Source organism: Hippocampus bargibanti, linkage group LG09 (genome assembly GCF_051943395.1).
Source record: "Hippocampus bargibanti isolate YZ-2025 linkage group LG09, ASM5194339v1, whole genome shotgun sequence".
Lineage (NCBI taxonomy): Eukaryota > Metazoa > Chordata > Actinopteri > Syngnathiformes > Syngnathidae > Hippocampus > Hippocampus bargibanti.
The window spans coordinates 24754513-24776358 of record NC_142742.1 but is presented as its reverse complement, the minus strand read 5'-3'; the positions used below and the strand labels follow the sequence as shown (position 1 = coordinate 24776358).

Sequence of the window (21846 nt, the reverse complement as noted above, 5' to 3'; positions counted from 1 at the left end):
CACAGCGAGAGTGGCTGCCTTTTCAGAAGCTCCTGTTTGGTTTTTCTACTTCTTCCTTTCCACTTTGCTGCTGTGAAATGTCAATTTCTCCACTGTGAGACTAATAAAGTCTCATCTAATCTAATCTTTGTCGCCATTAACATCCAATAAATAAATAAAATGTTTTAGTAGTAGTAGTAGTTTTAGTTGTAGTTGTAGTAGTAGTAGCAGTAGTCGTAGTAGTATTAGAATTACCGGTAGTATTAGTGCTTATAATGGCGCTTATAAATGAAATGTACCATTATTATTATTATTATTATTATTATTATTATTATTATTATTATTATTATTATTATCATTATTATCATTTTCTAGCTATTTGTTATCTATTAGCTATTTGGCTGTCTAGCTAACTATCTAGTTAGCCATCTATTCACTATCTAGCTAGCTGGCTATCTAGCTAGGTATCTGTTGGCTATCGATTGGCTAGCTAGCTAGCTAGCTTTCTATCTGAGTTACTTCGTGGTTGAGTGAATGCTGGTGCGAGTGGCTGCCGCTGCTCACCCACAGAAAAATGTATCCTGTGACTGTGAAGTGACCTTGAGAGTTTTGAAATGTGCTTCTCAATGAAATGTACTACTATTATTATTATTATTATGATGATGATAATAAAGGGCCACTGGACGGCGGCTAAAAGGTTTCTTACGTACGCCAGAGTGGGAGGGGCCTGTCTCCGAGTCGCTCGAGTCGTCCGTCACGTCGGACGAGTGGTCCGTCTCGTCGCTGGACGAATCGTCCGATTCCGTGTCGTGGATCACGCACACGTCGTCCCCCACGCAGACCACGTTGAGGTCCGACAGGTCCCGGGCGGGCTCCGCTAATCCGCACGACAAAGGCGGCGGCGCGGGCGAGGCCGCCGACGCCGCCGGATCCGTCCCGGGGCTGCCGTCTTTTGGCTTCACCAAGAGAGCCGACAGCGCGTCGGCGCCGCGGACCGGCGAAATGACCGTGTTGGCAACCGGGGCGCTTTCCTGGCCCGGAAGCGGATCCCGCGCGTCGGACAGGCCCGCCAAAGAGCGCGTCACAGTGAACGACTTGAAGCCGGAGAGGGGGGACACGAGGCTCGGTAGAACCGGGCCGGCGGGGGAACCGACGACACCGGGGGAACCTGAACACAACAAAGGGGGACGTTTCAGTCCATCTGGCCCGGCGCAAAATGCATCACACGATTCGCAAGGGATTTCCGCGGATTTTGGGCTGCGAGTCCAAACGCTCACAACCCAGAGAAAAAACACACAACCCGAGTCATCAAAGACCCTTAAAGGACAAGCGAAACCATTTTTTTCTTTCCTAACTGACACCAGAAAAACATTTGATAGCATCTAAAATAGCCGAAACACGCAGTCTGATATTTTTATTCAAATGCAAAACACCAATAAAAATGATTTCAAGTGTCCAAAATCTGCAAAAAATGGAGCTGCGAATTGGGCATTTTCAGAAAGTTCGTGACGTCACGCCAGGACGTCTTGCACTGATGGAGAATCCAAACAATGGCTTCAGATTCAGCGAATATGCTTTCTTGTTACACATCCACTTATGAATACGATTCAAATAGTTCTGAAGAGGAAAGCATACATGTTTGCCATTGATTCAAGAAGTCCTTCCGTACAAGCGGCGTTTCGTCCCGTATTTGGAGTTGCTTATAAGAGCTGTAAAGCTGCCCGTGATTGGTTAAAATCCGTGGTAGAAGACAGAGGGGTGGGTTTTACACACACACACACACACACACACACACACACACACACACACACACACACACACACACACACACACACACACACACAAAGGAGGCCGCAAGAACACGAACATGAGACGAGAGAGAAAGCTCCGACAGCGCTCCAGAGTAACAAACGACACGGTGGAAAGTGGATGTTTGTCCGATGGGTTTCCTCCACTAATGTGGCCATTGCTCTCATTCACCAGGTGAGCTCACAGTTAGTTAGCATCCAGTGTGACTGACTAAATGAGTAAACACGCATCAAACGTCCGCTATTCAAGCGCCGAATCGCTAACTGTGGTTAGCTTCCTCGTTCGCCTCCGCTGGCGCTCGACTGCTCTGGTTCGTTGCAAATGGCTGCTTTGTCCGCTGGGAATTTGTGTCAACTTACACCTTCTTTATGCGCGTTACCGCAATTAGCTGCCACACAACGATTCACCATTGCGTTATTTATGTAGTTTTCCTTCTAATTTGGCCATCAACACGGTGTTTTCAGATGAAAAAAGTACCCAAAATGCATTGTGCGTTGTTCCCTCCGTGACGTCACTTCGGCCATCGTCAACTGAACGGAACTGACGTCACTGAAGGAACGCCCCTGACCGAAATAAAAGGACACATTGTAGCAGTCCTTCCATCGCGTCAATGCTTCTTTGGTCTGAAAACCACGTGTTGCACCAAAAAGAGCCAGAAGAGGGCGTCCAAGCTCCATGTAAGGAATTTATCAGCCTGTGACAACTGGCTGATTAATTCCTCACAGGAGCTCGGTGGCCATTTTGTGCCTCTTTTTTGGGGTGAGAGATTTTCCCCCAATGTTGCCTGAAAATGGCACGGAATAAATGCTTTAATCGATTGCAAACATGTATGCTTTCCTCTTCAGAACTATTTGAATCATATTCATAACTGGATGTGTAACAAGAAAGCATCTTCTCCCAATCTGAAGCCATTGGTGTCGTCTTGGTGTGACGTCACGAACAAGGGGGCGGGACTTTCTGAAAATGCCCAATTCGAGGCTCCATTTTTTGCTAATTTTGGACACTTGAAGTCATTTTGATTGGTGTTCTGCATTTTATTAAAAATATCATACTGTGTGTTTTGGGGTATTTTAGATGCTATTAAACGTTTTTCTGATGTCAGCGAGGAAACAAAAAAGTGACGTCGGTTGTCCTTTAAGGGTCTTTGACCGACTCCATTTTAAAGGGTCGCCTTTCCCGTTGCGGTGGGCCTCGCCCGGCCATCCCGTGTTGGAGCGCAAACTCACCCGTGTTGTTGGACGGGTCGCCTCTCGGCTTGTTGATGGTGATCAGCTGGATGAGTTTGCCGTCCGGCCTGCGGTAGTAGCGGACGCCCGTCGGGCTTTGCACCTGCCGCAGAATCATCCGGACGGAGGCGGGCGTGGGCACCGCCTGCTGGGACGCTTGCGGAGTCGCGATGGGGGGGCCTGCCAGGGGAAGCGATCAAAAGACGTCACGCCAGGACGTCTTGCACTGATGGAGAATCCAAACAATGGCTTCAGATTCAGCGAATATGCTTTCTTGTTACACATCCACTTATGAATACGATTCAAATAGTTCTGAAGAGGAAAGCATACATGTTTGCCATTGATTCAAGAAGTCCTTCCGTACAAGCGGCGTTTCGTCCCGTATTTGGAGTTGCTTATAAGAGCTGTAAAGCCGCCCGTGATTGGTTAAAATCTGTGGTAGAAGACAGAGGTGGGTTTTACACACACGCACACACACACACACACACACACACACACACACACACACACACACACACAAAGGAGGCCGCAAGAACACGAACATGAGACGAGAGAGAAAGCTCCGACAGCGCTCCAGAGTAACAAACGACACGGTGGAAAGTGGATGTTTGTCCGATGGGTTTGCTCCACTAATATGGCCATTGCTCTCATTCACCAGGTGAGCTCACAGTTAGTTAGCATCCAGTGTGACTGACTAAATGAGTAAACACGCATCAAACGTCCGCTATCCAAGCGCCGAATCGCTAACGCTGGTTAGCTTCCTCGTTCGCCTCCGCTGGCGCTCGACTGCTCTGGTTCGTTGCAAATGGCTGCTTTGTCCGCTGGGAATTGGCGTCAACTTACACCTTCTTTATGCGCGTTACCGCAATTAGCTGCCACACAACGATTCACCATTGCGTTATTTATGTCGTTTTCCTTCTAATTTTGCCATCAACACGGTGTTTTCAGATGAAAAAAGTACCTAAAATGCATTGTGCGTCGTTCCCTCCGTGACGTCACTTCGGGCATCGTCAACTGAACGGAACTGACGTCACTGAAGGAACGCCCCTGACCGAAAAAAAGGACACATTGTAGCAGTCCTTCCATCACGTCAATGCTTGTTTGGTCTGAAAACCTCGTGTTGCACCAAAAAGTGCCATAAGAGGGCGTCCAAGCTCCATGTAAGGAATTTATCATCCCGTGGAAACTGGCTGATTAATTCCTCACAGGAGCTCGGTGGCCATTTTGTGCCTCTTTTTTTGGGTGAGAGATTTCCCCCCAATGTTGCCTGAAAATGGCACGGAATAAATGCTTTAATCGATTTCAAACACGTATGCTTTCCTCTTCAGAACTATTTGAATCATATTCATAACTGGATGTGTAACAAGAAAGCATCTTCTCCCAATCTGAAGCCATTGGTGTCGTCTTGGTGTGACGTCACGAACAAGGGGGCGGGACTTTCTGAAAATGCCCAATTCGAGGCTCCATTTTTTGCAAATTTTGGACACTTGAAGTCATTTTTATTGGTGTTCTGCATTTTATTAAAAATATCATACTGTGTGTTTTGGGGTATTTTAGATGCTATTAAACGTTTTTCTGATGTCAGCGAGGAAACAAAAAAGTGACGTCGGTTGCCCTTTAAGGGTCTTAGACCGACTCCATTTTAAAGGGTCGCCTTTCCCGTTGCGGTGGGCCTCGCCCGGCCGTCCCGTGTTGGAGCGCAAACTCACCCGTGTTGTTGGAGGGGTCGCCTCTCGGCTTGTTGATGGTGATCAGCTGGATGAGTTTGCCGTCCGGCCTGCGGTAGTAGCGGACGCCCGTCGGGCTTTGCACCTGCCGCAGAATCATCCGGACGGAGGCGGGCGTGGGCACCGCCTGCTGGGACGCTTGCGGAGTCGCGATGGGGGGGCCTGCCAGGGGAAGCGATCAAAAAAGGGGGGGGGGGGGGGGGGTCAAGGTTCAATTGGCCTCATTGACTTTGGCACGGGGAGTCAGCTTTTTTATTTGACAGTGAGGTTAAAATCGATGCTTTGAAAGGCGAGTGAAAGAAGCTATCTTCATAACACAGCAAAACCCTTCACTAAATCGCCATGGTGGGGTGAGGTTTCATTTGGATCGTTCGTACAACTGGCTGGTTAGCTGGCTATCTATTAGCTAGCGAGCTAGCTGGCTATCTGTTGGCTAGCTGGCCGGTTAGATGGCTATCTATTGGCTAGCTAGATGGCTATCTATCAGCTGGCTAGTAGCAAGCTAGTTTTTTTATCTATTTGAGTTACTTCCGGGTCGAGTGAACGCTGGCGCGTGTGGCTGCCGCTGCTCACACACAGAAAAACTCATCCAGTGACTGTAGAGTGACCTTGAGAGTTTTGAAAGGCACTTAGAAATCAAATGTATTATTATTGTTATTATTATTATTATTATTATTATTATTATTATTATTATTATTATTATTAAAGACACTCTGGACACGTGACTTGACATTCGGGTCGCCCGGTTTTGTTTTGCGCTCACCCGATGGTGGAGGCGGGTTGACATCGCGGGTGACGCCGGACGAAGCGCTGGCGGTTGACGCGGAGGCGGGGTCGGAGGTCGGGTCCGTTGACCCGGGACAGGCAGAGGACCCCCGCCAGGCCTGGCTTAAGCCCGCTATAACGCGCTGCTTCCCGCCGGTCGCCACACGGCCAGTCAGATACGCCGCCAGGCGGTTGGCGGGGTGGAGGGAACCCATTTGGCCCAACAGGATCTTGGCCAGAGGATACGTTTTGCCGTTCACCTGGACACACACGGCAACTGATCACATGATTGGTCGGACGGCGGATCTAGCCCCAAACTGTCGCTATCTAGCTGGCTGGCTGGATAGATATCTGGCTATCTGTTAGCTATCTATTACTTAACTAGCAATTATAATAATGTTGCTTTCTTTGTTTTTCTCCTGTTAGGTTAAAATATTACAAGCTAGGTAGCTATTTGCTATGTATTAGCTGTATAGCTGGCTGGCTATCTAGCTTGCTAGCTATTTGGCTATTTAGCTGGCTGGCTGGATAGATATGTGGGTATCTATTAACTATCTATTAGCTAGCTAGCAAGCTAGCTGGCTATTTGCTGTCTAGCTGGCTGGCTATCTAACCAGCTAGCTATTTGGTTGTTTAGCTGGCTGGATGGATGGATAGCTGGCTATCTATTAACTATCTAATAGCTAGCTGCTAGCTGGCTATTTGCTATCTATTAGCGGTCTAGCTGGTTGGCTGGATAGATAGATGGCTATGTGTAAGCTATCTGTTAGCTAGTTATCCACCTGGATAGCTATCTATCTATTAACTAGCTATTCACATTGCTTTTCTTGTTTTTCTTCTGTTAGGTTAAAATATTACAAGCTACGTAGCTATTTGCTATCTATTAACTGTCTAGCTGGCTGGCTGGCTAGCTATTTGGCTATTTAGCTGGCTGGCTCGATAGATAGCTGGCTATCTATTAACTATGTATTAGCTAGCTAGCTGGCTATTTGCCATCTATTAGCTGTCTAGCTGGCTGGCTGGGTATCTAGTTAGCTAGCTATTTGGCTGTTTAGCTAGCTGGATGGATAGCTGGCTATCTATTAGCTAACTAGCTATTTGCTATCTATTGGCTGGTTGGCTATCTAGCTAGATGGCTATTTTGCTATTTAGCCGGCTGCCTGGATAGATAGCTGGCTATCGGCTAGCTATCTATTAGCTAGCTAGCTTTCCATCTATTTCCTGCGACTGTAAAAGTGACCTTGAGAGTTTTGAAAGGCGCTTAGAAATCAAATGTTTCAAATTATTATTATTATTATTATTATTATTATTATTATTATTAGCAGCTAGCTTTCCATCTATTCAAGTTACTTCGGGGTTGAGTGAACGCTAGCGCGTGTGGCTGCCGCTGCTCACGCACAGAAAACTGGAGGCGGACTCACCTGGATGGGGTGCCCGCCTCCCGGTTTCTTCTTCCTGGCCGAAAGGAAGCCGGCGGTGGATGCTCCGTTCAGGAAGGGGAGCGCCGCCCGGAAGCCGCTTTCGGGCCAGTGTTCCAAAAAATCCTCCTCGGTGACCTCGCGTTGCCAAGCTTCCACTGGCTCCGCCTCCTGCGAATGTTGAGTTGGCTCGCCCTGAGGAGACACGAGAAGCGCTCAAACAAACTAGCTAGCAGGCTATCTAGCTAGCTATCTACTGTGTTAGCTATCTAATATTAACTAGCTGTTAGCTAGTTATTAGCGGTGTAGGTGGCTGATCAGCTGTCTGGCTAGCTAGCTATTAGCGGTCTAGCTGGCTGACTACCTATCTAGCTAGCTAGCTATTAGCGGTCTAGCTGGCTAGCTAGGTATCTACTGTGTGAGCGATTAGCTAGCTAGCTAGCTTCCTATCTGTTTGAGTTACTTCCGGGTTGAGTGAACGCTGGCGCACGTGGCTGTCGCTGCTCACCCACAGAAAAAACTGACGCCGTGACTGTAAAGTGACCTTTAAAGTTTTGAAAGGCGCTTAGAAATGAAATGTATTATTATTATTACTAAATTGCGTAGCCAGCTGGCTAGCTATTTGATACCAAGCTGGCTACTTAGCTAGCTATTAGTTGTATATTAGCTATTTGGCTGGCTAGCTGGCTATCTAACTAGCTAGCTATTAACTAGATATCTAGCTGGCTACCAAGCTGGCTAGCTATTTGTTGTCTATTAGCTATTTGGTTGGCTGGATGGCTATCTAACTAGCTAGCGATTAAGTAGCTAGGTAGCTACCTAGCTATTTGTTGTCTATTAGATATTTGGCTGTCTAGCTGGCGATCTAACTAGCTAGCTATTAACTAGCTATCTCGCTGGCTACCTAGATAGCTAGCTAGCTATTCGTTGTCTATTAGCGATTTGGCTGGCTAGCTGGCTATCTAACTAGCAAGCTATTTGTTGTCTATTAGTTACTTGGCTGGCTAGCTGGCTATCTACCTAGCTAGCTATGTGTTGTCTATTAGCTATTTGGCTGACCACCTGGCTATCTAAGTAGCGAGCTATGTGTTGTCTATTAGCTATTTGGCTAACTACCTGGCTATCTAAGTAGCGAGCTATGTGTTGTCTATTAGCTATTTGGCTGGCTAGCTGGCTATCAAACTAGCGAGCTATTTGTTGTCTATTAGCTATTTGGCTGGCTACCTAGCTATCTAACTAGCCAGCTATTAACTATCTATCTAGCTGGCTACCTAGCTATTTGTTGTCTGTTGGCTATTTGGCTGGCTAGCTGGCTATCTAACTAGCAAGCTATTTGTTGTCTATTAGCCATTTGGCTGGCTACCTGGCTATCAAACTAGTGAGCTATTTGTTGTCTATTAGCTATTTGGCTGGCTACCTGGCTGTCTAACTAGCCAGCTATTAACTATCTATCTAGCTGGCTACCTAGCTATTTGTTGTCTGTTGGCTATTTGGCTGGATATCTAACTAGCGAGCTATTTGTTGTCTATTAGCTATTTGGCTAACTACCTGGCTATCTAAGTAGTGAGCTATTTGTTGTCTATTAGCTATTTGGCTGGCTACCTGGCTATCAAACTAGCGAGCTATGTGTTGTCTATTAGCTATTTGGCTGGCTACCTGGCTGTCTAACTAGCCAGCTATTAACTATCTATCTAGCTGGCTACCTAGCTATTTGTTGTCTGTTGGCTATTTGGCTGGATATCTAACTAGCGAGCTATTTGTTGTCTATTAGCTATTTGGCTAACTACCTGGCTATCTAAGTAGCGAGCTATTTGTTGTCTATTAGCTATTTGGCTGGCTACCTGGCTATCAAACTAGCGAGCTATGTGTTGTCTATTAGCTATTTGGCTGGCTACCTGGCTATCTAACTAGCCAGCTATTAACTAACTATCTATCTGGCCCAAAAGCGGCCGGCGTCGGTGAAGCCTGGGTCAAGCCGCCCACCTGCCAAGCTCCGTCTTGTCTGCTGATGAGAACTTTGTAGTGGACGGTTCCGTTGTCCTCCAGCGTCTGACTGATGGGCTTGATTTGGTAGTTCCGGACCCCAAAGGGGTTTTGCAGCCGGTCTTGGGCCATGGCCTCGCACAGCGTCTTCAGCACGTGTTCTCGGTCCTCGTCGCACAACCAGCGAGTCTCGGTGAGGATGGTCAGGCGTCGGGAGGGCCTGGACTCCTCCGTCGGGGGCTCGGACGGTTTTCCTTCTGGGGAGGAGACCGCCGGGACTTGGGACTGGCGGACCTCCGGAACCGGGCCGGGTTGCAAAGGTCTGCGCTTTTTGCCCTTCTTCAACTTGCAACGTTTGGGCTTGCCGTTCTGTTTCTGGAGAAGACCGAGTACGAGTCAGCGGCGGTTTGGTGGCTTGTCTATAAGCTAGCTACCTAGCTGGCTATCTATTTGCTATCTATTAGCGCATGTAGCTGGCTATTTATTAGCTCTATGGCTATCTAGCTAGTTAGCTAACTGTCTAGCTGGCTATATATTTGCTATCTGTTTAGCTAGCTATGTAGCATATTTATAGTGTATTTTGTAGCATATTTGTAGTGTATTTATTAGCTATATGGCTATCTAGCTATAATAGATAGCTAAATAAATCTGTTCAAACATGACCCCCCCCCCCAAAAAAAAAGCCAAGCTAACTGTCAAGCTGGCTATTGATTAGCTATCTGTTAGCTAGCTATTAAGTAGCTATTATCTAGCTAGCTTCCGGGTGGAGTTCTTTTTGAAATTCTGCATTTGAGTGGGCACTCACCCGTTGCGCCGGTCCGGACTTGCCCACAAATCTTCTCACTCGGGCACAGCTGGCGACGACGTCCTTTTTGGCTTTCTGGAGGAGGAAAAAGTCAATTGGAATCAAAACACCAAAGTCCACTGGACAATTCCAGTCCAAGATGGCGTCGGTGTAAAAGCCTTGCTATTTTCGTGGGTGTTTTGTGTGGTTTTTGTTGTTGTCATTTTTGAGTTGTTGCGTGTCGTGTAAAATGGAGACCGATTGTTTTTCAGCATTTTCGGCAAGTTGCGCCTTTTCGACAGCACTGTTTTTGATTGGGGAGGAATGTCGCTGCCATTTGACTGTCATGGCAGGACAGCTCGGGGGCCATTTTGCTCTTTCGCGCCTGTCAGGGGCAGCATTTTCACAGCCCCGCTTTGTTCAGCCGAAAGGTCGGAAAGGTCGTGGCTTGGAATTGAAGCGGATTTACGTGGGACGGGATATGTGAGACAGCCTTTTTCGGTCAATCGATGCGACAGCTTAGTGTTCGCTTTCAACTTAGCTTGTAGCAGACGTGGACATTCTACCATGATGTCCCTGATCCACTGGGGAAAAGGACGCTTTGATCCTCGATAACTGTTTCATGCAACTAATTTAAAGCAGATTCTTTACTTACTGTTTCATACAACAATGATGGTGCAGGAAGTACTTCAGCTTGAATGACTCTGCCTTTTTTTGTTTCAGGTTTTTGTTGTTGTTTTGGATTAATAATAATAATAATAATAATAATAATAATAATAATTTCTTTCTAAGCACCTTTCAAAACTTTACAGTCACCTTACAAAACACTTTACAGTCACAGGATATATTTTCTGCGGGTGAGCAGCGGCAGCCATAATAATAATAATAATAATATGACTATTACTACTACGACTACTACTACTACTACTACTACTATTACTAATAATAATAATAATAAAAGTAATAATAACAGAAATAATAGCAATAATAGTAATAGTAGTAATAATAATAATATTATTAATATTAGTAATAGTAGTAGTAATAATAATAGTAATTATAGTAATAATTGTGATAATAGTAGTACTAATAACAATAACAATAACATTACAATAATAATAATAATAACAATAATAATAATAATAATAATGCTAAAAGTAATAATAGAAATAATAGTAATAGTAGTCATAGTAGTAATAATAATAATAATATTATTAATATTAGTAATAGTAGTAGTAATACTAGTAATTATAGTAATAATTGTAATAATAGTAGTACTAATAACAATAACAATACAATAATAATAATAATAATAATAATAATAATAATAATAATAATAATAATAATGATGCTAAAAGTAATAATAGAAATAATAGCAATAATAGCAATAATAGGAATAGTAGTAATAGTAGTCGTAGTAGTACTAATAATAATAATAATAATAATATGATTAATATAAGTAATAGTCGTAGTAATAATAATAGTAATTATAGTAATAATTGTAATAGTAGTACTAATAACAATACAATAATAATAATAATTATGATAATAATAATAATAATAATAATAATAATAATAATAATAATTCCTTTCTAAGCGCCTTTCAAAATTTTAGTCGACTTACAAAACACTTTACAGTGACAGGATATATTTTCTGCGGGTGAGCAGCGGCAGCCATAATAATAATAATATGACTATTACTACTACGACTACTACTACTACTACTACTACTACTACTACTACTACTACTAATAATAATAATAATAATAATAATAATAATAATAATAATAGAAATAATAGCAATAATAGTAATAGTAGTCGTAGTCGTAATAATAATAATAATAATAATATTAATATTAGTAATAGTAGTAGTAATAATAATAGTAATTATAGTAATAATTGTAATAATAGTAGTACTATTAACAATAACAATACAACAACAATAATAACAACAACAACAATAATAATAATAATAATAATAATAATAATAATAATTCCCCCAATTTCCCCGTTGTGGGACGAATAAAGGTTTTCTGCTTATGAATAATAATAATAATAATAATAATAGTACTACTAATAATAATCCATTTCATTTCTAAGCATGGACACTTGGCAGCATTTGATTTCAAGGTGGCGCCGCGAGAGTGGCTGCCTTTCCAGCAGTTCCAGTGTTTAGTTTTTCTACTTCTTCCTTTCCTTTCCTCTGATCACTTTTCTGCTGTGAAATGTCAATTTGTCTACGGCGAGACCAATCAAGGCTCATCCCATCCAATCCAAAATGGCGCACACTCCAAATTCGGAGTCCCGCAGTGAACGACGTGGGAGTGTTTGGCCCTCAAGGACACATTGTGTAACCCTTTTTTGTTACAGATGACTCATCCGTCATTCATTATCCAGTGATACCTTGGCTTACGAACTTAAGTGTGTAAGGCGAAAAGTGTGTATCCCAAACATTAATGGGATAGTATAATCCCTTCCCAGGTCCCCATAAAACATCATTTTCTACTTTCAAAGCCTTAAAACTACACAAAATAGACCTTATTTTATGTATAATAAATGTGCTATGGTATTATAATTAAAGAAATAAACTGTACTGTATAATAACAAAGTGGTTTGATTGACCTTTGTGATGGTCATTGATGGCTTGATGGCATGGAGTGTCCGCTTTCATCAGCATGAAACACTTGATGAGGAACGTAGCCTCCTTCTTCTTCCACCATCTTGAGGACTGATTCCTTGTAAGCTTTGGCATCTTTATCGTCAGAACTGTCTGCCTCACCATGACGAATGACACTATGAATCCCTGTACGACGCTAAAGGTTCTGGAACCATCCGTGGCTAGCCTTGAAATCATCAATGGATGACGAACTTCCAGATTGCCTCTTGACGATATCCGAATGAAGTTGCCGTGCTTTCTTTGCAATACTTTTACCTAGTTCCTCATCAATTGTGTTCTGTTTAGCTGGGTTGATAGTTTTTGATGGGATATTTTAACCCTGCAGTCTACACTCTGCCTTTGAACTATCAAAGTTGAAACGAATCCAAATTTCACTGTCTTCTATCCATTTTCTCACCCTCTCTGTCATCTGCCTGTCTCTTTAATGTTTAAACCACCTCCCCTCACTGCTGCGTTCTTGACCAATCACGTGGCTTGAACCGAAGACTGGGGGCGGGGAATAGAAAACAAATAAAAGTGGGCTGCCATTTCCTTGTTAGGAGAACGGCTCGTTCGCAAACGACACATCGCTCATTGTGGCAGCTGCGTGTGTATCCCGAAAAATAGTTTGTATGCCAAGGTAACATTTTCATAAATGTAACGTTCGTAAACGGAAAAGTTTGCAAGCCAAGGGGTTCGTAAACCGAGGTATCACTGTATGGAAGGAAGACGTCTTTCTATAGAAAGCACCTTGGACGACCGTCCGGACGAGGCCGCGCGGGAGGGCTCGGCAGAAGCTTGCGGGACGCGGGTGGCGTCCGGTTCCGGGTCCTCGTCGCCGCCGTCCTTCTTCCAGAGCACCCGGACGCGTTCGGCGGGCTGAGAGACGCTGTCCGCCTCCTTGAGGACTGAAGCGGACACAAAAGACACCACGTCTTGACTTGAAGGCTATTTTTGACATTAAAGTGTATCAAATATAAACTATTTGTCTTTTGTCCGCATTGTCAAGCACGCATTGATTGATTTAGTTGCCTCTATGTTTATTTTTGCTATCTATTAGCTCTCTCGCTGGCTAGCTAGGTATCTATTTGCTCGCTTGATTTGCTAGCTTGATTTATTTGCCTCTATGTTTATTTATTTGCGATCTATTAGCTATCTAAACAAATAAAGGTACATCCATTCCAATCTAGCTGGCTAGCTATCTAGCTAGGTATCTACTTGCTAGCTTGATTTGCCAGCTTGATTTATTTGCCTTTATGATTATTTATTTGCTATCTATTAGCTATCTAGACGAATAAAGGTTCATCCAATCCAATTCAATCTAGCTGGCTAGCTCTCTAGCTAGGTATCTGCTTGCTAGCTTGATTTGCTAGCTTGATTTATTTGTCTCTGTTTATTTATTTGCTATCTAATAGCTATCTAGACGGATAAAGGTTCATCCAATCTAGCTGGCTAGCTATCTAGCTAGGTATCTACTTGCTAGCTCGATTTGCTGGCTTGATTTGCTACCTTGATTTATTTGCCTCTATGTTTATTTGCTATCTATTCGCTAGCTAGACGAATAAAGGTACATCCAATCCAATCCAATATAGCTGGCTAGCTATCTAGCTAGGATCTACTTGCTAGCTTGATTTGCTAGCTTGATTTATGTGCCTCTATGTTTATTTATTTGCTATCTAGACAAATAAAAGTACATCCAATCCAATTTAGCTGGCTTGTTATCTAGCTAGGTATCTATTTGCTAGCTTGATTTATTTGCCTCTATGTTTATTTGCTATCTATTCGCTAGCTAGACGAATAAAGGTACATCCAATCCAATCCAATATAGCTGGCTAGCTATCTAGCTAGGATCTACTTGCTAGCTTGATTTGCTAGCTTGATTTATGTGCCTCTGTTTATTTATTTGCTATCTAGACAAATAAAGGTACATCCAATCCAATTTAGCTGGCTTGTTATCTAGCTAGGTATCTATTTGCTAGCTTGATTTATGTGTGTCTATGTTTATTTATTTGCTATCTATTAGCGAGCTAGACGAATAAAGGTACATCCACCCCAATCCAATCTAGCTTGTTTGCTATCTAGCTAGGTATCTACTTGCTAGCTTGATTTATTTGCCTTTATGATTATTTATTTGCTATCTATTAGCAATCTAGACGATTAAAGGTTTATCCAATCCAATCCAATCTAGCTGGCTAGCTCTCTAGCTAGGTATCTATTTGCTAGCTTGATTTAAGTGTGTCTATGTTTATTTATTTGCTATCTATTAGCGAGCTAGACGAATAAAGGTACATCCACTCCAATCCAATCTAGCTTGTTTGCTATCTAGCTAGGTATCTACTTGCTAGCTTGATTTATTTGCCTTTGTGATTATTTATTTGCTATCTATTAGCTATCTAGACGAATAAAGGTTCATCCAATCCAATCCAATCTAGCTGGCTAGCTCTCTAGCTAGGTATCGATTTGCTAGATGGATTTATTTGTCTCTATGTTTATTTGCTATCTATTTTCACCATGACCCCCGTCATCAGAATGAAATGGCGGGGAGGCAATACCAGCAACGGTATTTAAATTGTTAATATGTTAAGACTTAAAGAACAACCGACGTCTCCGGACAAGTTGTGTCCATAATTTGTAAAATGGCTTCAAATGACTTCTACTGGGCGTATTTTAATAAGATTCCAGCGCATATAGCGATATTTTATGTTTTAAGACTCGCGCTGAACATTGAGTTGGTGACGAGTCCGTACGTGACGTCACTAAAGGACCGCCCCCTGACCGAAAAAAGACACATTTTTGTATAAATGTTTTTAGGAATGTTTATTATTAAAATTATTTGTCAGCGTTGTCAAGCACGCATTAATTGATTCATTTGCCTCTATGTTTATTTTTTTTTGCTATTTATTTGCAATCTATTTGCTATCTATCTAGCTAGCTAGCTATTTGCTATCTATTAGCTATCTAACTACCTATTATCTCTCCAGCTGGCTATCTATCTATCTATCTACAGTATGAGCTATCTATTAGCTGCTAGCTAGCTAGCTTTCTATCTATTTGAGTAACTTCCGGGTTGAGTGAACGCTGGTGCGTGTGGCTGCCGCTGCTCATCCACAGAAAAAAACTTAACCAGTGACTGTAAAGTGACCTTGAGAGTATTGAAAGGCGTTTGGAAATCAAATGTATTATCATTAATATTATTATTATTAGCTAACTAGATAGCTATTTGCTACCAAGCTGGCTACATAGGTAGCTAGCTATTTGTTGTCTATTGGATTGGATTTGCCTTTATTAGTCTCACAGTGGAGAAATTTACATTTACATTCATTAGCAATTTGGCTGGCTAGCTGGCTATCTAACTAGCTAGCTATGAACTAGCTGGCTATCTATTAGCTAGATAGCTGGCTAGCTTTCCATCTATTTGAGTTGCATCCGGGTTGATTGAATTTTGTTTGTGTGTGTGTGTATATGTTAGCTCTGCTCAGTTAGCTAGTTTGCTATCTATTTGACTTACTTCCGGGTTGAGTTAACGCTGGCGTGTGTGGCTGCCGCTGCTCACCCGCAGAAAAACTTATTTTGTGACTGTCAAGTGACCTTGAGAGTTTCGAAAGGCGCTTAGAAATGACATGTATTATGATGATGATGATGATATTTTTGCCGTTAGCATTGGAGCAGACATTTTGGGCTTGTTGTTTTCTTGTTTTGTTCCAAACAACACTGACCGTAGGCCATTTTCATCCTCTTCCTCTTCTTCTTTTTGGCGGCGGCGCGACGGGAGGGGCTGGAATCGGAGGCGTCCAGGTTTTTGAGCAGGACCACCTTCTGCTTGAGGCAGCCGCATCCCAGCATGCAACGGGGCCGCCCGCAGTGGCTGACGCGGGCCGTGTGGGCCAAGGCGGCGCACACGCAGCCCAGCCGGCAGAAGGCGTTCAGGCAGGCCGGCTCGGGCCTGCGGGGAAGCTGGATGGGGGCCGTCGGGTTCTCGCTCACAAAACCCTGACGGGGATCACAAAAAATAAAATTTAAATAAACACGTACTTGAGCGACTGCGAGTCGTGACCTGAAATACGCACTTGGGGAATTATGATCTTATTATAGAATCGGTATGTTTGGGTGTCGCCATTTTGGAACATTTTTGAATATTTGAAAAAAGTGTGTATCTCAAAAAAAAACATCCCATTGGAAACCATTAAAATGGGAATAATCCGTTCCCGGGTTTCCATTAAATATAGTTTTTAACTAAATTAGCCTGAAAACTACACACAACATACCTTATTCTATGTATAATAAATGTGCTATTGCATTGTAATGAAAGAAATACACTGCATCGTCTCAAAAATCACACAAACGCACACCTCGTTTGTGTTTTTCAATTATCTCCTTCTTCTCAGCGACGGTGATTTTATTTTGTGTCTTCTTGGGCTGAACACGAGCCTGTGGTGTTTTTTTTTTTTTTTCGGTCCCATCATAGTAAAATTATCAGCAAAAAGCTCCAAGTATGCGATCGACGTGTGCATTCAATGAGAGGGGGGGTGCAAAGTAGCGCCGGCTGGAGCGCTGTTCGGCCGTGTGCTTCCGCCGAAGATCACTCCGCCAGCCGTGGTGGGTGTGTATTATGAAAAAAGTGCTTTAATTTTCATAAATTAGAGGTTCTTAAGATGAAAAGTTTGTAAGTTGAGGTCTCACTGTATATATATATATATGCAGATTTTGGACATCCTCTCACGGCTATATAAATATTTCCAGAGGAAAGGTCACATGTCACGACGACCTCCGCTAGCTCTCTTAGCTCGCTAATAGCTAGCAAATGGCTAGCTAGCTCTCTATCTTTTTAAGTTATTCTGGCTTGAGTGAACGCCGGCGTGTGTGGCCGCCGCTGCTCACTCGCAGAAAAAGGTATCATGTGACTGTAAGCTAGCTAGCTCTCTTAGATAGCTAGCTAGCTATTAGCTCGCTATTATTATTATAGTTATCTATTTGCTCGCTCTGTCTTTTTGAAGTTATTCTGGGTTGAGTGAACGCTGGCGCGTGTGTCTGCCGCCGCTCACCCACAGAAAAACTGATCCTGTGACTGTAAAGTGACCTTGAGAGTTTTGAAAGGCGCTTATAGATCAAATGTCTTCTTCTTGTTCTGATGATGATGATGATGATGATTTTTGTGGCTTACCTTCAGGGTGAAAAGCGAGGTGAGCGCGACGGCGGCCCTCTCCTCCGTGACGTAGACGCGAGGGTGACCGGCCCACACGACGCCGTCCTCCAGGTCCTTCTGCCTCAGCAGCCCCCGCGTCAGCGGCGCCTCGGCGCCCGCTCGGGCGCCGGACGCCGTCCGCGGGGGTTTTTTCCGCCTCTCCGGGGGAGGCGACGAGGTTCTTTTGGCTTCCGGGGGTTCGGCCGGGGGCGCCGCCGCAGTCCGGGGGACCTCCGGCGGGGGGTCGGGGGTCACGGTGGCGGGAGGCGCCCTGGGCTTGCGTTGGGCTTTCCGGGAGGCCTTGTTGTGCCGCTCGGGGACTTTGGCCCTCTTGGAGGGGGGCACGAAGCCGGCGATGAGGTCCGAGGCGGCGCTTTGCTTCTTCAGGACGCTGGCCAGCGTGCGCACGTAGCTGCTGCCGCTGGCGGGCAGCTGGTAGACGGGCGGCGTTTGGGGCGGCGGCTGAACCAGGCTGGCGGCGCGCTGGTCCATCAGGGCGCCTTCGCTCTCCAGGTACTGATCCAGCATGTCGCTGCAGAACGCCGACAAGTTCTTCTTGGGCTGCTCCGAGACCAGCGACGCTGCCGACCGACGGACGCAGGGAGGGAGGGGCGCCGGATTTAGCCATTGCTGGATTATTTACGCATGTATTTATGTCTTTTTCTAGTCATGTCTTTATGTATTCATTTAGGTATTTATTGTTTATGTATTTATGTATGTGTGTATTTATGTATTTATTGTGTATGTATGTATTTATTGCTTATGTATTTATGTATGTATTTATGTATTTATTGTGTATGTATTTATTGCTTATGTATTTATGTATGTATGTATGTATTTATTGTGTATGTATGTATTTATGTATTTATTGCTTATGTATTTATGTATGCATGTATTTATGTATTTATTGTTTATGTATTTTATTTATTTATTTATGTGTTTATGCATTGTGTTTATTTACTTATTTATGTGTTTATGCATTTATGTATTCATGTGTTTATGTATTCGTGTATTTAGTTTGTACTTATGTATATATTTATGTATTTATTGTTTATGTATTTATGTATTTTATTTATTTATGTGTTTATGCATTGTGTTTATTTACTTATTTATTTATGCATTTATGTATTAGTGTATTTGTTTTTGTACTTATGTATTTATGTATTGATGTCTATGTATTTATTTATATGTGTTCATGTCTGTGTATTTATTTATTTATGTATTTATTTTGTATTCATGTATGTGTGTATTTATTGTCTATGTATTTTATTTATTTATTTATGTAATTATGGTTTATGTATTTATATTTGTATGTATTTATTGTTTATGTCTTTATGTATTTTATTGATTGATTTATGTGTTTATGTATTCATGTATTTATTTTTAATTTTTGTACTTTTAGATTTTTGTATGTATTTATGTATTTTATTCATATATGTATTTATTTTTGTATTTATGTGTTTACATATATAATTATGTGTTTATGTATTTTTGTATTTATCTAGTTATTGTTTATGTAGTTATGTTTGTATTTATGTATGTATGTATCTATGTATGTGTATATGTATTGTATATGTATTTGCTGTTTATGTATTTATTTTTTAATGTTTTATGTATTTATTTATATATTTATTTATGCATTTATGTATTCCTGTATTCATGTATTTATGTATTAGTGTATTTGTGTATTTATTTTTGTACTTATGTATTGATGTATTGATGTCTTTATGTATTTATTTATGTGTTCATGTCTGTCTATTTATTTTGTATTCATGTATGTGTGTATTTATTGTCTATGTATTTTATTTATTTATTTATGTAATTATGGTTTATGTATTTATATTTGTATGTATTTATTGTTTATGTCTTTATGTATTTTATTGATTGATTTATGTGTTTATGTATTCATGTATTTTTAATTTTTGTACTTTTGGATTTTTGTATGTATTTATGTATTTTATTCATATATGTATTTATTTTTGTATTTATGTGTTTACATATATAATTATGTGTTTATGTATTTTTGTATTTATCTAGTTATTGTTTATGTAGTTATGTTTGTATTTATGTATGTATGTATCTATGTATGTGTATATGTATTGTATATGTATTTGCTGTTTATGTATTTATTTTTTAATGTTTTATGTATTTATTTATTTATGCATTTATATATTTATTTATGCATTTATGTATTCCTGTATTCATGTATTTATGTATTAGTGTATTTGTGTATTTATTTTTGTACTTATGTATTGATGTATTGATGTCTTTATGTATTTATTTATGTGTTCATGTCTGTCTATTTATTTTGTATTCATGTATGTGTGTATTTATTGTCTATGTATTTTATTTATTTATTTATGTAATTATGGTTTATGTATTTATATTTGTATGTATTTATTGTTTATGTCTTTATGTATTTTATTGATTGATTTATGTGTTTATGTATTCATGTATTTTTAATTTTTCTACTTTTGGATTTTTGTATGTATTTATGTATTTTATTCATATATGTATTTATTTTTGTATTTATGTGTTTACATATATAATTATGTGTTTATGTATTTTTGTATTTATCTAGTTATTGTTTATGTAGTTATGTTTGTATTTATGTATGTATGTATCTATGTATGTGTATATGTATTGTATATGTATTTGCTGTTTATGTATTTATTTTTTAATGTTTTATGTATTTATTTATTTATGCATTTATATATTTATTTATGCATTTATGTATTCCTGTATTCATGTATTTATGTATTAGTGTATTTGTGTATTTATTTTTGTACTTATGTATTGATGTATTGATGTCTTTATGTATTTATTTATGTGTTCATGTCTGTCTATTTATTTTGTATTCATGTATGTGTGTATTTATTGTCTATGTATTTCATTTATTTATTTATGTAATTATGGTTTATGTATTTATTTTTGTATGTATTTATTGTTTGTCTTTATGTATTTTATTGATTGATTTATGTGTGTATGTATGTATTTATGTATTTATTGCTTATGTATTTATGTATGTATGTATTTATGTATTTATTGTGTATGTATGTATTTATGTATTTATTGCTTATGTATTTATGTATGTATGTATTTATGTATTTATTGTTTATGTATTATTTATGTATTTATGCTTATGTATTATGTATGTGTATTATGTATTGTATTTGTTTATGTATTTTATTTATTTATGTGTTTATGCATTTATTTATGTATTTTATGCATGTATGTATATGTGTATTTATGTATTTATTTATTTGTTTGTACTTATGTATGTATATTTATGTATTTATGTATTTATGTATTTATGTACGTGCGTAGTGAGCGCGACGGCGGCCCTCTCCTCCGTGACGTAGACGCGAGGGTGACCGGCCCACACGACGCCGTCCTCCAGGTCCTTCTGCCTCAGCAGCCCCCGCGTCAGCGGCGCCTCGGCGCCCGCTCGGGCGCCGGACGCCGTCCGCGGGGGTTTTTTCCGCCTCTCCGGGGGATTTATGAGTTCTTTTGCATTGTGTTTATTTACTTATTTATTTATGCATTTATGTATTAGTGTATTTGTTTTTGTACTTATGTATTTATGTATTTATGTATGATGATGTCTTTATGTATTTATTTTCATATGTGTTCATGTCTGTGTATTTAGCTGCTGCCGCTGGCGGGCAGCTGGTAGACGGGCGGCGTTTGGGGCGGCGGCTGAACCAGGCTGGCGGCGCGCTGGTCCATCAGGGCGCCTTTATTTATGTATTTATTTTGTATTCATGTATGTGTGTATTTATTGTCTATGTATTTCATTTATTTATTTATGTAATTATGGTTTATGTATTTATTTTTGTATGTATTTATTGTTTATGTCTTTATGTATTTTATTGATTGATTTATGTGTTTATGTATTCATGTATTTATTTATTTTTAATTTTTGTACTTTTGGATTTTTGTATGTATTTATGTATTTTATTCATATATGTATTTATTTTTGTATTTATGTGTTTACATATTTAAATATGTGTTTATGTATTTTTGTATTTATGTAGTTATTGTTTATGTAGTTATGTTTGTATTTATGTATGTATGTATCTATGTATGTGTATATGTATTGTATATGTATTTGCTGTTTATGTATTTATTTTTTAATGTTTTATGTATTTATTTATTTATTTATGCATTTATGTATTTATGTATTAGTGTATTTGTGCATTTGTTTTTGTACTTATGTATTTATGTATTGATGTATTGATGTCTTTATGTATTTATTTATATGTGTTCATGCTGTGTATTTATTTATGTATTTATTTTGTATTCATGTATGTGTGTATT

General features: G+C 40.4%; 1 protein-coding gene across 3 annotated transcripts in view; it reads right to left on the bottom strand.

The window, feature by feature from the left end:
* Positions 1–21846, bottom strand: part of mgaa (MAX dimerization protein MGA a) — a 41992-nt gene that overhangs the window by 7289 nt on the left and 12857 nt on the right. For 2 of the 3 annotated variants that reach the window (XM_089003906.1, XM_089003907.1), the window contains exons 8-16: positions 17506–18107; positions 16061–16334; positions 13095–13252; positions 9713–9787; positions 8908–9282; positions 6928–7119; positions 5505–5766; positions 4724–4903; positions 690–1147 (exon numbers count right to left, since the gene is read on the bottom strand). In XM_089003906.1, coding sequence (XP_088860032.1) covers positions 690–1147; positions 4724–4903; positions 5505–5766; positions 6928–7119; positions 8908–9282; positions 9713–9787; positions 13095–13252; positions 16061–16334; positions 17506–18107 — 2576 coding nt within the window. Of the gene's footprint in view, positions 1–685; positions 1148–4723; positions 4904–5504; positions 5767–6927; positions 7120–8907; positions 9283–9712; positions 9788–13094; positions 13253–16060; positions 16335–17505; positions 18108–21846 lie in introns of all 3 variants that reach the window. The other variant, XR_016115928.1, reaches the window with a different exon arrangement.